At 40.2% G+C, this 13,680-nt stretch overlaps 1 protein-coding gene across 1 annotated transcript in view; it reads right to left on the reverse strand.

Annotated features, from left to right (window-relative positions):
- Positions 1 to 5,814: 5,814 nt before the first annotated feature.
- The window catches only part of CNKSR2 (connector enhancer of kinase suppressor of Ras 2), a 191,008-nt gene continuing 183,142 nt past the window's right edge, over positions 5,815 to 13,680 (reverse strand). Inside the window, exon 20 of the mRNA XM_042810178.1 lies at positions 5,815 to 6,235. Within this exon, the coding sequence (XP_042666112.1) occupies positions 6,231 to 6,235 (5 nt within the window). The 3' untranslated portion in view covers positions 5,815 to 6,230. The remainder of the gene's footprint in view (positions 6,236 to 13,680) is intronic.

Below are 13,680 nucleotides of genomic sequence, written 5' to 3' on the forward strand. Positions count from 1 at the left end.
GCTTTCTCCTTTTTTTTTTTTTTTTTTTTTTTTTTTTGCTGTGCTTTGCTGTTTGCTGCTTTCACAGCTTAGTGACATGCTTTTCCCTGTGTAACTCCTTGCATGCGCACGCCCACAGACTGTTCCACTTGCAATTAGCCCTGCATATGAACAAAATTACCGCCCTCTGCAAATCCTGAGAAAGCAAAGCTGCTGCAAAGTCTATGACAGAGAGCAAACAATATGAAAAAAGGCTGAAATCCCCCAGCTCCACTGAAACCCACGCTCCCATTTTCATTCCTTTTGGTGAACTTGCTGGCTCTGGCAGGAGAAGCAGCTCAGGTTGGCTCCCCCAGGATCTTGAGGAGGTAAGTTTGTCAGAAGACAGCATTAATCACATTATAAACCATATACTAATTTCCTCCTAAAAATCTCATATTATTTGCTTCCAGTTTTAAGGTTACACCTTTTCACTTCACCTCATACACCTGCTTGAAGCCTCCTCATTCTTCTGGGAGCTACCAGTAAGCAATCCAACAAACCAAGAACATCCCTAGTCCCTGGGATGAGGTCCCAGGCCCTGTTGCTGTCTCACACTGAAGCACAAATTCCTGTTTTTGGTGTTTGTTTGTTCATTTTTCAGGAAAAGTAGAAGGGATGCGCCTGCATTTGAGAAAGCAAAAGGATAGAAAGAATGCTTGTGTTAGTTCTGTTGGAGGGGAAACAAAGAAGCCTCTAAAGAAGTTGTTTCTGGTTTCTCACTCCATGGCTGAAATGCATCTTTGCTGCTGTTCAGGTTAATCACTAGATTCCAAACTACAAAAGAGGGAGACAATGCTTATGGTGCAAAGAAAACAGGAATTACAGTCATTTATTACACTATTTGGGCGGATGGCAGGCAGAAAAACTAGGTGTTTGCTTTCCCCCTCTCTGCGTCATCAAAGGAAGATGATGGTAAAACCACTGGCAGATGGAATTTTACAAGGAGACTGCATGCAGTGTACCAAGTTTGCTCTGATTGTGAGTGTGGGGAGCACAGTGACAAGGGAGATCAGCTCTTGCTAGGAGAGCATCAGCAGCCACATCTCAGTGCTTGTGCAAGACACAGAGCAGGTGGCAGGAGGCAGCAGGAGACACAAGTCAGGTCTGTATGGAAGCCAGCTGCTAAGTCATCTGCTCTGAGTCATGAGGAGCAGATTTCCCTGCTAGAGCACAAAGAGAAACCTGTGTCTTCTCTAACTCCACATTCATGGAAAAAATCAAGAATGGCATGTGAGTGAATATATAGATAGAAGTGTATATATATAAATCTATGCGTGTAAATCTATTGAGAGCTGTCCATGAGTGAAGAAAAGAGTGAGCAAGCTGAAGAAATGCTTAAGAAAAGCTATGGACTTAACATGCAGCACCTGGACTTAGCAGCCCTTCTCTCTGTTATCCCTTCTCCTTGCCTGCCCTTTTCTGATTTATGCAATCCTCCATTAAAATGCTGATCCATGTACCTGAAAGCACAAGATTCTCCCCATAATCTTTGTTCAAGAAAGGGAGGAACAATGTTTAAAATCAAGCTTTGAGTGGAGGATCAGAAAACTAGTATTAATTTTACATTTTATGCTATCTTTTCCTCTAAAGAGGCAGTACTTTTTGGTTATCAGCTAGCTGAACATGGTTTCTATCCTCTCCCATTAGGTAAACCTGCAGGCAGAGCTCCAGGGGGAGCTCCCTTGCTGAGGGTACCAGCCCAAGCCAGCTCTGCTTTATGCTGGTGTTCCCTACAGGAGCAGTGATTCTGCCTTTCACCTGAATGAGTATACGCTGTTTTCCTGAAATAAAGTGAACAGTGCAGGCAAGTGGAAAGCCCATCTCCCATGGGACAGATTTTAGAAGGTATTTCACAGTCAGCAGCAGTCAGAGACCACAGTCACTTTTAAAGGATCTGACGCTAGCTTTTGTAAGACCTGAGAGATACTGGACCAATTGCTGAAGCATCAAAGGTCTAGACATTTATGGCAGTATTCTTTTTGGATCTCCCTGTGAATCTCTCTTCTCCTCTTAGGTCACCTCTCTGGTGAATTAATGAAAGGCTGCCTGCTCCTTGTCACAGCCTTGCCCTCATCAGCCACCATTGGCCACAGACGGTGTTCTGTGGGCTGAAGCACAACACTTGGGCTGGCCTTGCTCCAAGCCCACACCAGACACTGTTCTTGAATTCTCAGTGCAAATAGAATGGGTTATTAAAAATGGCTGATGCCAAACTCAGCTTGAAAAAAAACTGAAACATTTAAAAAGTACCACGAGTCACAATGTTCCTCTCTGCAGACCTGCACTGTCGTGCTGACACTAACGTTCAGGCACTTTCAGCATCCTCTTAGCAATGAAGTACAGGTGCTTGTAAATGGGTTAATATGTTAGTGCAAAGGGAGAACACAGACAGAGGGAATAATTAGCTCACTCTGTTCGTGTAGCCTCTTGACAGCTCTTACACATCTCGAATGGGCAACAGGAGAAACGCCTCGCGCTCTCTGCCCTGCTGTTTCATGAAGTTATATTGGTAGGCTACGGTTTCAGAGAGGGCATAAGAATGAGGCTGAAATAACTCAATGTAACAGAGGACTCTGATCAGTGGCAGAACTTCATGGCAGCAGTGTTATAATTGCATCCTTTGGTATTTGTCACAGTGCTCTCTACTCATTAAGTTGCCTATGAAGAAATCAGTTTAACTCTCATTCCCTGAGCAGATTTTATTGACTGTCTGGGAGAATTTTAGCACAATGAAAGAGGGTATCTTGACATTTTTCTTTGCCACAGATCGGTATAAGCACTATTCATCGCAAGGTACCAATATTGAGGTGAAATAAACAAAGCAATTGGATTTTGGTGGTATGCTTCCCCTTAGTCCCCTCAGTTCAGAAACAATGAAAAACTTCTTGTATGTACGAGGTAAGCCAGCTCTGAAGCAGAGTAGATAAATCGCTATACTTCTGGGGATGCTGTGACTTTTAAACAGGATGAGGCTGTCCCTATGGATCCATCCCGCAAGCAATATATGGAAGCTATTACTCCTTCAGGAAAATATTTTTTTCACAAACCTAAGCTGTTACAGCATACAAAGCTGTGAAAAGTTAAGTGACAAGCAATATGGACCTGGCAACATTACTCACCGCTCAAAATCAAGCCACAGTTGTGCTTGTTCAGCGGCAATACCTGTCACAGCTGATGGCCTTGGTACCTGAAAGCAAGCCTGAATGGAAGCAGTAGTGTTCCTGGTGAGCAATATCCACTGAGAAAATGAACTCTACTTCAGGCTGCATCCCAGGTTTGCTTATTTGGATGAAAATCAAACACTGAGTGAAATTTTAAAAAGCATTTGCATCACCCAGGAGTATAAATCCCAATTTCTACATGAAAGAAATGCGGTACATCAGCGTGGGCAGGAACTAGTGTCTTTTAACCAGCTCGATTACCTCCATATTGCACAGCAGCCAGCTAGGGAAGCAGCTCCTGAGGCACTTGTGAAGGGGGCCTGAAATATTTTGGAAGATGTTATCTCAGAAGATGTCTTATTTATTCAGATATTCAGATTTATTATGGGATTTATAATTGCACATGTTGTGATAGCTGCACTGATTAGATCCCAGACTAACGAATCTGTACCCTGATTTACACATTTATTTGGGGCATGGCACTGCCAGATCTCAAGCAGCCTCACCAGCTGCTGAATGCCCATCACACCACCACGGTTTGTAAGCACTGAACAGAGTTCAGTCCCTGCCCAGTACCTTTGAGAACAAGTGCTGTATGTTCAGTAATGGCAAGAGAAATGCAATGCCATGTGGCTTTTCCAGTCATCACTCATGTCATCGTGTGTTATAATGGCCAATGAACTTGTGAACATACAGGCACCTTAACATAAACTTTCTCTCAAAACTGGCATAACAGCAATCACAGAAGAAAGGTCTATTCCCCATCCATTAGGAAGAACGCGTTTGCACACAAAAGAAACAAAAAAGAAGGAAGTGACCATCAGCCCTTACAGACAATGGCAAAGCTGAGAAGTTACTGGCTTATTCCTTTATTAAGCCCAAAATAACACTTTCAAAAATCCTGACTTCATGAATAAATCAAATGCCTTCATTAAAGAAACATTACTGCCATTTTCTATACTTTATTTTAAGGCATACAGAAAAATATTTAACAAATGGGTATGCAATTAAATGCCAGGGACTGCTAATTACAGCCCTCTTGAATGTCTCTGCAAAACAATGATACTCAATACAATATGTTAGAAAGGGTGGGGAAAAGAAAGAGGAAGCTGAAGACGATCTAATTCATGTTAGTGCAGATATATGCATGCCTGTGGCTACAGGCTGCAAACAAGCCATCAGCGTAACCCAGAATGGCAGCCAAAGGATACTTTAGATTCACATCTTTGCTTCTGCTTCTCTAATTCATTTGCAAAACATTTCATCTCTAACTAATTATGGAGTTTAATGACAGAACGTGAAAGACTGGCTCAGGTTTCAGGCCATTCCAGCAGAGTTTTAATGATACATTACATCCTTCAGGTTGCAGAACCTTTATGTGCTTAGCCATGATTTATCAGCCCTGGCAGAGGCAGGTACTTCAAAGGCAACCTTATATAAAAAATAAATTCTGCCTTTGCCAAGCATTGGAAAAAGCACTGAATTAAATTTAAAAATCAATTCCTTCAGACAAGAGAGTCATAAAAACTCAGTGGGCTTGTCTATTTGGCCAACAGGCACAAAGTCATGAAAGTACAATTTTGTAATCAATAATAGCAATACAGTGTATGTCTTCTGATTGGAAAAAATTAAAGATGCCAAAACAACATTGATAAATACTTAGGCTGATTTGTGACAGTCGCATTAAGCAGAAACACAACATGCATTTTGATGAATTTCCAACTAGTTTATGTCATACTATACTTTTTATTTTTCAAAAAAGAATATTAAAACTATTATAAGCTTTGTCACCTGCTGTAAGGCAGAATGATGTATTTTATTCACTGCACATTTCATCTGTGAGGCAAAAAAGCATAATTTACTTCTTTATAAAAGGGAAATATATATAACTATATATATATAATTTTATTGGTATTAACATAATGCAATACCATACATTGAGCAAACAGAAAGAAAACATTTCAAAATACATTTTTAAAAGTATCTCCCCGTAAGATAGTATGAAATATCAAGTAATTAGCATTAACATTATTACAATACACCCTTAGCCAAATATATTAAGGAAAATCCACATTCTAACCACAGAGATAGAGGCAAACATCAACCCATAGGGGACTCAGAACATAATGATAAATACAATATCTGCATCTACTTTGAGTGACATCCAGACGAATACTGGCCCCCAAACAGCCCTCTGGAGTCGGGGTGTTATACAGAGAATACTTTGTGCCTGCTTCTCCAGGCAGCATCACTCACATGTTTAACTCCTAGAAGATAAAGAGGAACTGAAGAGTTATCTGCAGAGTATAAGAAATCTCAGCGTGAGGTATCTTCTCCATCATCATCCAAACCAGTGTCAGTGTACCCTCCGGTAATGCGTTACAAATCGTTAGAGAAATAGAAGTCTCTGAAAGGTCTGCACACACCTTCACTTGACAGAATACACTTAGTTTAGCATGATATAGAAAGGTAGCATCCTTCACATTAGTGAAGGACGCTTAAATGGCACAATCTGTCTGGTTGGCCGGAATGGATTCACTGCAGTTCAGTAAAAGCAACAGGATTTTAGAGTTACCATGGCCGAATCCCTCTTTAATTCCTCGAGGTCTGCAGAACAAAACTGAGTGACATCAAAGCCCTTCCCCTGTCAAGACCCTCTTCCCCTTCCGTACTCCCATGCGGGGCAGTATTTTCTGCAAATGTGCTCCGTGTAGACTGGATCTGACCTTGTGCCTAGTCCCATTGTGGAAAGGGTGCATTCTTCAAAAGAGTGGCCATGCCCTTGACACCTTCCTGGAGGCCTCATATCCAGGCATGTGGTTGTCTACGCTTTAACAGGTCTAGTCTCTTTTATAAACACCAATGTTATTCAAGAAGAATTGACTTTCTGAACGGAGGCCATTAGGTGTCTTGCAAGAGGCTGAAGTTGAGTCTCCGTCGTGCCAATCGCTAATGATAAGTTTATCAACCTTTGAGTCCAATCGGTTCAGTGCCAAGAGAAGTGGATCCGATTTGACATGGAGAGGTGCTATCAACTCTCGCAGTGTATTAGCCTAATATGATAAAGCAGTGATACAATATGTTGAGAGAACGGTGATGTGCCATTATTTCCATATCATATTAGTATATTAGAATTACTATCATGCAAACAAGAGCAAATAGCAAATCTGGCATACAGTTGCAGCACTACAGAGCTTTTCTAATCTGCATGCACGTATGCTTGTGAGGACAGAAACATGGCACTGTTTCAGTATGACATCTTGTCCCATCAAAAGAGGTATTTAGGGCAGAAAGTTACATGTTTGCTTTTTGTAGACACGTTTGGAGAAAAAAAAACAACAACAAAAAAACCCACAAACCAACCAAACAAAACGGAACAAAGACTAATTAAGAAAAAAATAATCGAGAACAATACACATCCTAACCAACTTGGGTTGGTTTCCTCTATACTTAAAAGACATGAACTCATTTGGAAACACTGGAAAAGGGTCACATGAATGAGGAGAAAGAAAGCAAAGAATGTGCCCGAAATCCACCAAACATGCTATAAGCACGGAAAGATACCCTGTCAGCAGCTTATGTTTGAAATAGAAAAAGAGGTGGCACAATGCAATCTGTTTCTTTTTGTTATTTTAGCTGGCAATCTAGCACTGTGCCACTTCAGATGAAGGGTAAGATTGAGTAGGAAATCACATGACTTTCAAACCACGCTGACATCCAAAAGCTAGGACTTGAGAACTCACGAATCTTTGAGGACCCGTGTTAGCAAAGAAAAGAGAAATAGAGAGGTGGAATAAACAGCATGTTGCTAAGTTGTTTGCTGAAGAGTTTTTTGTGTATTTGCGCAATCTCTGCACACAGGGCACTTTCAAAAGCCCAGCTGGTGTCAGCACATACCCTATTTTGCTGTGAATAATACTTATTTGTAATAAAGTATGAATCTTTCCGTGATTCTCAAAATCCATTGTTTTCAGATCTCACAAAGGAAAATCTGTGAGATATTTTGTTTTTTAAAAGAAACAAAAAACAAGCCTCACTTTGGGAAAGAGTTCAACTAGGCCAAGTATAAAGATGCAAAAATTATATCCAATTTAATTGTTGAGACTTGTTTATCCCTTGTTAAGGAATTTACTTTTTCAAAAGGCAGGATGAAGAAGGAAGGAAAATACAAAGCTTTGTCATTTTTACTCCTGAGGATATCTGGAAAGGTCTAGGAGAGCAAAAAACGGTGTTGTCTCAGTGACAGAAGGCAGCAGGTGGAAAGAATTCCAGATAGAAACACTGGTGCCATTTAGTCCACCCACAGCAGCAACCGGAAAATGGGTTTCCAAAGAGATGCGCTGTGAGCAATGCTGCAGAGCTCAAAGGAAATTCAGGCTCTTCTGAACTTCCTAGCTTTCCTGGGAATTCTGTGTTAACAGGGAGAGGAGGATGAACAAGGAAGAGGAAAATAGTTTATATAACTGTGTCCTAAGAATAGCAGTCAAGAGACAATTTTACATAACTTATGATTTTAAACAGGGAACATTTGATTATACAACTGAAACGAAAACAAACAAGCAAACAAATAAACACAAAAGAAAATTAAACCCAAACCAACCCCAAACCAAACCCTTGAGAAACAAAAGCCCATGCCAGCACATTGCAGGACTGATGGAGTTGTGAAGAAAGGAGGCTCAGCGGACTGCAAAAAGGAAGGCTTTTCACATTTTAGCCTATTTTATAATGCTAACAGTCAGGGCGTTTGAAGTAACAATCTTGGAGTTGCTTGGAAAAAGGCACTAAGAGAGAGTGGAGCCCGCAGCCTCATAGATGTCACTTGTGCAGCTTCAGGAGATCCAGGTGTCTCATGGTTGCTGTTTCTATAACTTCAGCTCTAAAAACTCAGGAAGTTTGGTTTCCTGGAGGAAGGTAGGTTTGGACAAAAGAAACTCCTCTTTTCATGAAACAAGGTGGCTATGAAATAAAGAAGGGGTGTTTTCATTAGGATGTTATTAAGCAGATATCCCAACCCTGCTCTTCCACACGTCTTGCTGAAGCAAGTTGAAGGATGTATCGAAGAACTATGCTACCTTCATTGGGACAGGATGGTTTTTACGTACCTAAAATCCAACTACGCTTTGCATTAGAAGATGACTGCTTCTGAAAGAAATCCTGCTGATAAGACATTGTTTTTAGAAGGCTGTTCAGTAATATTGCTAAGGTCTTTGTAGCACGACTGTTAAATACCGCTAATTTTGCTGCGGCCCATTTTGGATTAGCCACAGCGTATATTAACAGCCTTTCATTAGGACCTCTTAAGATAAGCAGTAGCAGACACAAACCTATTTATCTGAAGGTGAATATAATTAACAGGCACACTTGAGGTTTTCTAAATAGATTTTCTTATTATTTTTACTCTTAGAGAAAGCAACTGTACAATATTTCTATTAGGGTAGATGCACTCTCGAGAGTTTAGTTTGCCTATCTGCCTATCGGTACAAACGTTATATTTCCTTATCATTCTAAAATACACATTAGCAAAACAATTTCAGTAAAATCCAGCACATGGTTCCCTTTCCAGCCTAGAGTTGTTCTAAATTTGTTTTAAAGGAGCACAAATACAAACAACAACGAACAAGTAATGTGACTTTGGATGGATACTTATCAACACTACAATTTATGAAACTGATGAGACTTGCAAACATTTTGAAAAATAAACCAATTCTTATTCACATACAAAAATGAATTCAACCCTGTGAAAAAAATGAAGTTATATCATTGCATTTATTAATTAATTTATGCTTGTATTATGAGAAGAGCTGTATGGCAAATGACATTCTCAGAGAGGTTGTAGAAAAAAAAAACTGCCTGCTGTAAATTGTCACATATATCTTCAGCAAATATAACAAGATGTAAGGACTCCTGTGTCTGAGCAAACCTGTAACAGTGGGGAGGCCCTTTACCAATCAAAAGTTGTGTGAGAGAATACATCAGTGCTCAGATCAAACCAAACAAGAACTAAAGGATGCACTGCAGGCCTCTCCAGCCATGCCAGCATGTCTCAATACTCAAGAGAAATGTAAGCATAGGAAAGGAGAAAGTTCTCACTTGAGAGAAATATTTGAGTCACAATCAATAGGGAATAAGGACATGGAAGGTGAACCAACTATTTCCCTCTGTTTGAGATCTGTTTATAAACATTGAAGGCACATCAGCAGTCACTAATCAGATTTAAGTTAGGGCTTTCAATTAGATTTTTTTATTTTTTTAAAGAAAGTATATACCATTTTACTGCTGCCACTAGAGAGTACACTTCCTTACAGAATCACAGAATGGCTTGGGTTGGAAGAAAACTCAAAACTCAACAAGTTCCAACCTCCCTGCCACGGGCAGGATTGCCAGCTGCTAGATCGAGCACTAGACCAGGTGTCTAGGAACTCACCCAACCTTGCCTTGAACACCTCCAAGGATGGGGCATTCACAATGTCTCTGGGCAGCCTGTGTCAGTGCTTCACCAGACTCTCTGTGAACCTTGTTATTTTGTCTAAAGTGAGTACAAGATGCCTAGTTATAACATTTATTTAATTGATGGTTAAATTGATGGTAAATTTGCTTTTCAGAGAAGGATCATTTAACCTGTTAAATGATAACAGGTTAGCAAACTTTTGAAGTAAGCTTTGTAGTTTTAGGAAAAAAACCTCCTACTTCCCATCTATAGAGCAAATCAGTTAAACTATAACTGTGTTTGTAATCTCTTTGCTTTCCTTCACCTGTACCCAATTTTGTGTACAAATTTCTATATCTGCCTATATATGCATAAGAGATGCAAAAGAACTTTGACAAGAAGCTCTTTAGTAGTGTCTATCTAGTCCAACAATGAAGCACATCTGGTACGGTGTTTCCTTGAAAGTAAATGCTGCACTTGCGCTATCAGGCTTTGAACAGGGAATGAACACAAACATGAGGAGGGAAACATCCCCCCCCCATTTACCATAGACTGCTACTTGGCTGCTTCTGTTGTAAGTCCAGTGGCAGCTACTGGGATGCTATGAGGTCTGGGGATGTAGCTAGGTGTTGTTCAATTCCCCTGGAGGAATGCTGGCAGATTTACAAGCTATTCCTTGCTCAGCAAAGGAAAGTAACTAGAGTCTTCAGGACTGCTTGGGTCACAGAGAGAGTGCCATGCGAAAGGCTGGAATGGCACATCAGTGAAGCCCCCTGGCACTGTGGTCCAAAGCAACATACCTGCCATTTATCATGTGAGAAGTCAAGTAAGACATGGGAGGCAGTAATGGAAGTACTGTGCTGGATATTTGAGTTACTGGAGTAAGCTACGTGAAGCATGGCTAACACAGAAATATGCTATCTACAAGTAGCAAGTTTCATTTTCCCAGCACTACTGTATAGGCTTTAGTGCCCTTTGTGTCCCCACTGAGCTAAAAGTGACAACAAAAGAACACCAGGACCACAAATACTGTACAAGAAAGCACCATGATGAGAAAGCAGGACTTGGGAGCAGGGAGGACAGGTGGCATGCCAAAGCACATTCAGCTTCCAGCAGTGAGCAGTTCCTGCCCGAGCACTGCTCTCAGCCTGGTGAGCAAAAGGCAGCACAAGAAATGACAGGGTTCTCATCTACAGGGTATTTTTTTTCCCTTTCAACACAGTATTTCTAAAGGTGCAAATGCACCCTTGCTCTCCCACTATGCATTTCATACACTATACTTATAGCTAAATAACCCTCTACCCACTCAGTACTAATGAACTAAAAGAAAAAAAAAAAGCAACCCATACAATTCAACACACAAAAAAGCAAAAACCCACTAGTGTTGATGAAGAAAAATGAAAAAAAAAAATGAAGAGCAGTTGGAAAAAATTCATAGCTAAGGTTATCTTACACATTACAGTACCACACCACTAACAGATTTATTAATAGAATAGTATTATTTTCTACATGATCTTGTCTGAAGCTTTGCTTGTGTACACTGAGTCCTATCTAGTTCATCTTACATGCAGGAAAGATCTATAAGCCCTTTATACTTATGATGCTTTTTCCAAACTCCTGTAAGCCTTGCACTTGGGGACAGCACCACAGGCAGCCATCATGCTGGTGGTGCTTCATGCAAAGCATTCTCAACGCTCTGTGAAGGTCTGAAACAAGCAGCTAAGGACCTGGATGCTTGTGGACACATCACTACTTTCTGCCACAGTAATACTTAACACAGGTATGTCAAAGAAGCTTACTAACGAACATGTTAAAGAAGTTTACTAACAAACATGCATTTGTTTATCTGCGTTGTTTCTGTAAGTGACAGAAGGGTTTTTTTAAATTATGTCACTAGAGTGTGTGTATAATTTACTGTTTCTTTATGGAGGTTTTATTAAGTGATGAGTTTCCAACTTACTTGACAAACAAGGATGATACCAGTGTCAGTAGCTAAGTACCTAATGAAGTAGTGCTACTCACCAGGGGCTCCATTTTTGGCTCACCTTCTGGTATTGTGTTTGTTGTTCTTTCAAATGTGCCAAGCTGGATCATCAAATTATTGATACATACTATAATATATTACTACAAATTCTGCCCACGTTATGTCCTTCCATAGTAGATATATTTCAGAGTTATTCTTGTGCTGTATAGGTCTCTTTCTAATGCTGTAAAACTCATTTGGTTTGTTACTGAGGTCTTACAGAGTGAGAGTCCACAACTCCAAGGCTGAGCAGTCTGAGCTATGGCTTTGTCAGAAGTCACCAATTATTTTTGTCGTATACTTTCTGTTATGACTGTTGTAAACCAACATAAACCACTGCTCCCAGACAAAGGACATACTCTAATTTGGGACAAAAACAAATGAGAGTATAGAAAATTTTAAAAAACATGTTGTAAGTTATAAGAATAACAAGAAAAACATGCTTCATTCTTTTAGAAGGGGGAAAAAGGCATGTGGTTGAAAAATAATGGTCAGGTGATAAAAAGGAGCTGGCTAAGTTTCTTACAAAATACAGTAATTTACATAATTTTATATAGATTTGGAGATGGAAGATATAATCAGGAGTTAAGTGTCCCAACGCACAGTTCATGAATTCTGTGAATGTTATTCAAATTTCTGTATATTAACACTTTAATTGCTGCATTACACTGGAGTCATAGAATGGTTTGGGTTGGAAGGGATCCTTAAAATCATTTAGTTCTAATCCCCCTGCTATAGGCAGGGGCACCTCCCTCTAGATCAGTCTGCTCAAAGCCTCATCCAGCCTGGCCTTGGATGCTTCCAGGAGAGGGCATTCACAACCTCACTGGGCAACAAATAACTTACATGTTTCTATGGGACAGACCTCATCCAACAGAAGTCAATTTTGTACTCAAAACACATGCAGCATTAGGTATACACCTAAAGGCAAGATTCCTTCCTACTATCATAAGTTAAGATTAGTCAGGCTATGGTTGCAATGGCATGTAAAGCTGAATTTAATCTGCTAAACCTCCTACATGATTTATGCTGGGAACAGCTTGGAAAGACACATCTTTATTTCCACATCATGAAGCATGAACTGTAGATCCAATCTGTTGCCCAGTGAAACAGTTACTAAAGAAAAAAATGTACATTCTGCTTCCTATCTAATGCTTTGGACATCAATACTGAAAGAAAAAAAAAAAAAAGGAGTAAGTAATGTATTACCTTTCTGGTTTTTTAATAATACACTTTTTCAATATGAAATACTCAAAAAGAACTGATCTAGTGGGTGGCAACCCTGCCCCGTGGCAAGGGACTTGGAACTAGATGATCTTTAAGATGATCCATTCCACCCAAGCCACTCCATGATTCTATGAACTGGTTCCATTATCGTAACAGACTATTCTCTGTATCACTGTTAGAAGCAGCATATTTCTTGGAAATTTTATATATTTGTTTGCTTGGGGCTTTCAAGTGAAACAGAAATGCCTAGAATTAATTATGACATGTCAAATTTAAGCGTTTAGCTCTGAGCAGTAGAGACCACTTTAGATAAAGAAGAATTTAATACATGCAGCATTGTAACTGCTCTTTCTGACTGTGTTTCCCATACTGACAATAAAAATAGTGGCACACTGACAAAATCCCTTGCATGACTATTTAAGTTGGGGACAGACTGCTATGTCCTCATTGTCTGCCGACACCCACAGGGGACCACAATGCTGGTTTTCATTGTGGCCTACGATCTCTTATCAGAATGGGCCAACAACAGGAACAGATCAGATATGTTTGATGTTATTGATGTTGCTGGGTTGTTAAGGTATAGTGAGCAGACTCAGCAAAAAGTAGCATCTCCCTTCTCCTGCCCACGTTCTGCTGAGGTTCTGAAGAAGCTTCTGTCACAAGTCCCAACATGGAAGCTGCTGAGGCCTGCCCAGCTAGGGGAGGCTGGGAGGCAGACTGTGATCGTTAGGCTCACACTGAAATATGTTAATAAAGTTTGGTACTCACTGCAGAAGTGCACACACAAAACAGTCTACATGGTTACTCATTTAGTATGGCCA

Source organism: Centrocercus urophasianus, unplaced genomic scaffold (genome assembly GCF_019232065.1).
Source record: "Centrocercus urophasianus isolate 14NV4802_14NV808 unplaced genomic scaffold, USGS_Curo_1.0 seq_12, whole genome shotgun sequence".
Lineage (NCBI taxonomy): Eukaryota > Metazoa > Chordata > Aves > Galliformes > Phasianidae > Centrocercus > Centrocercus urophasianus.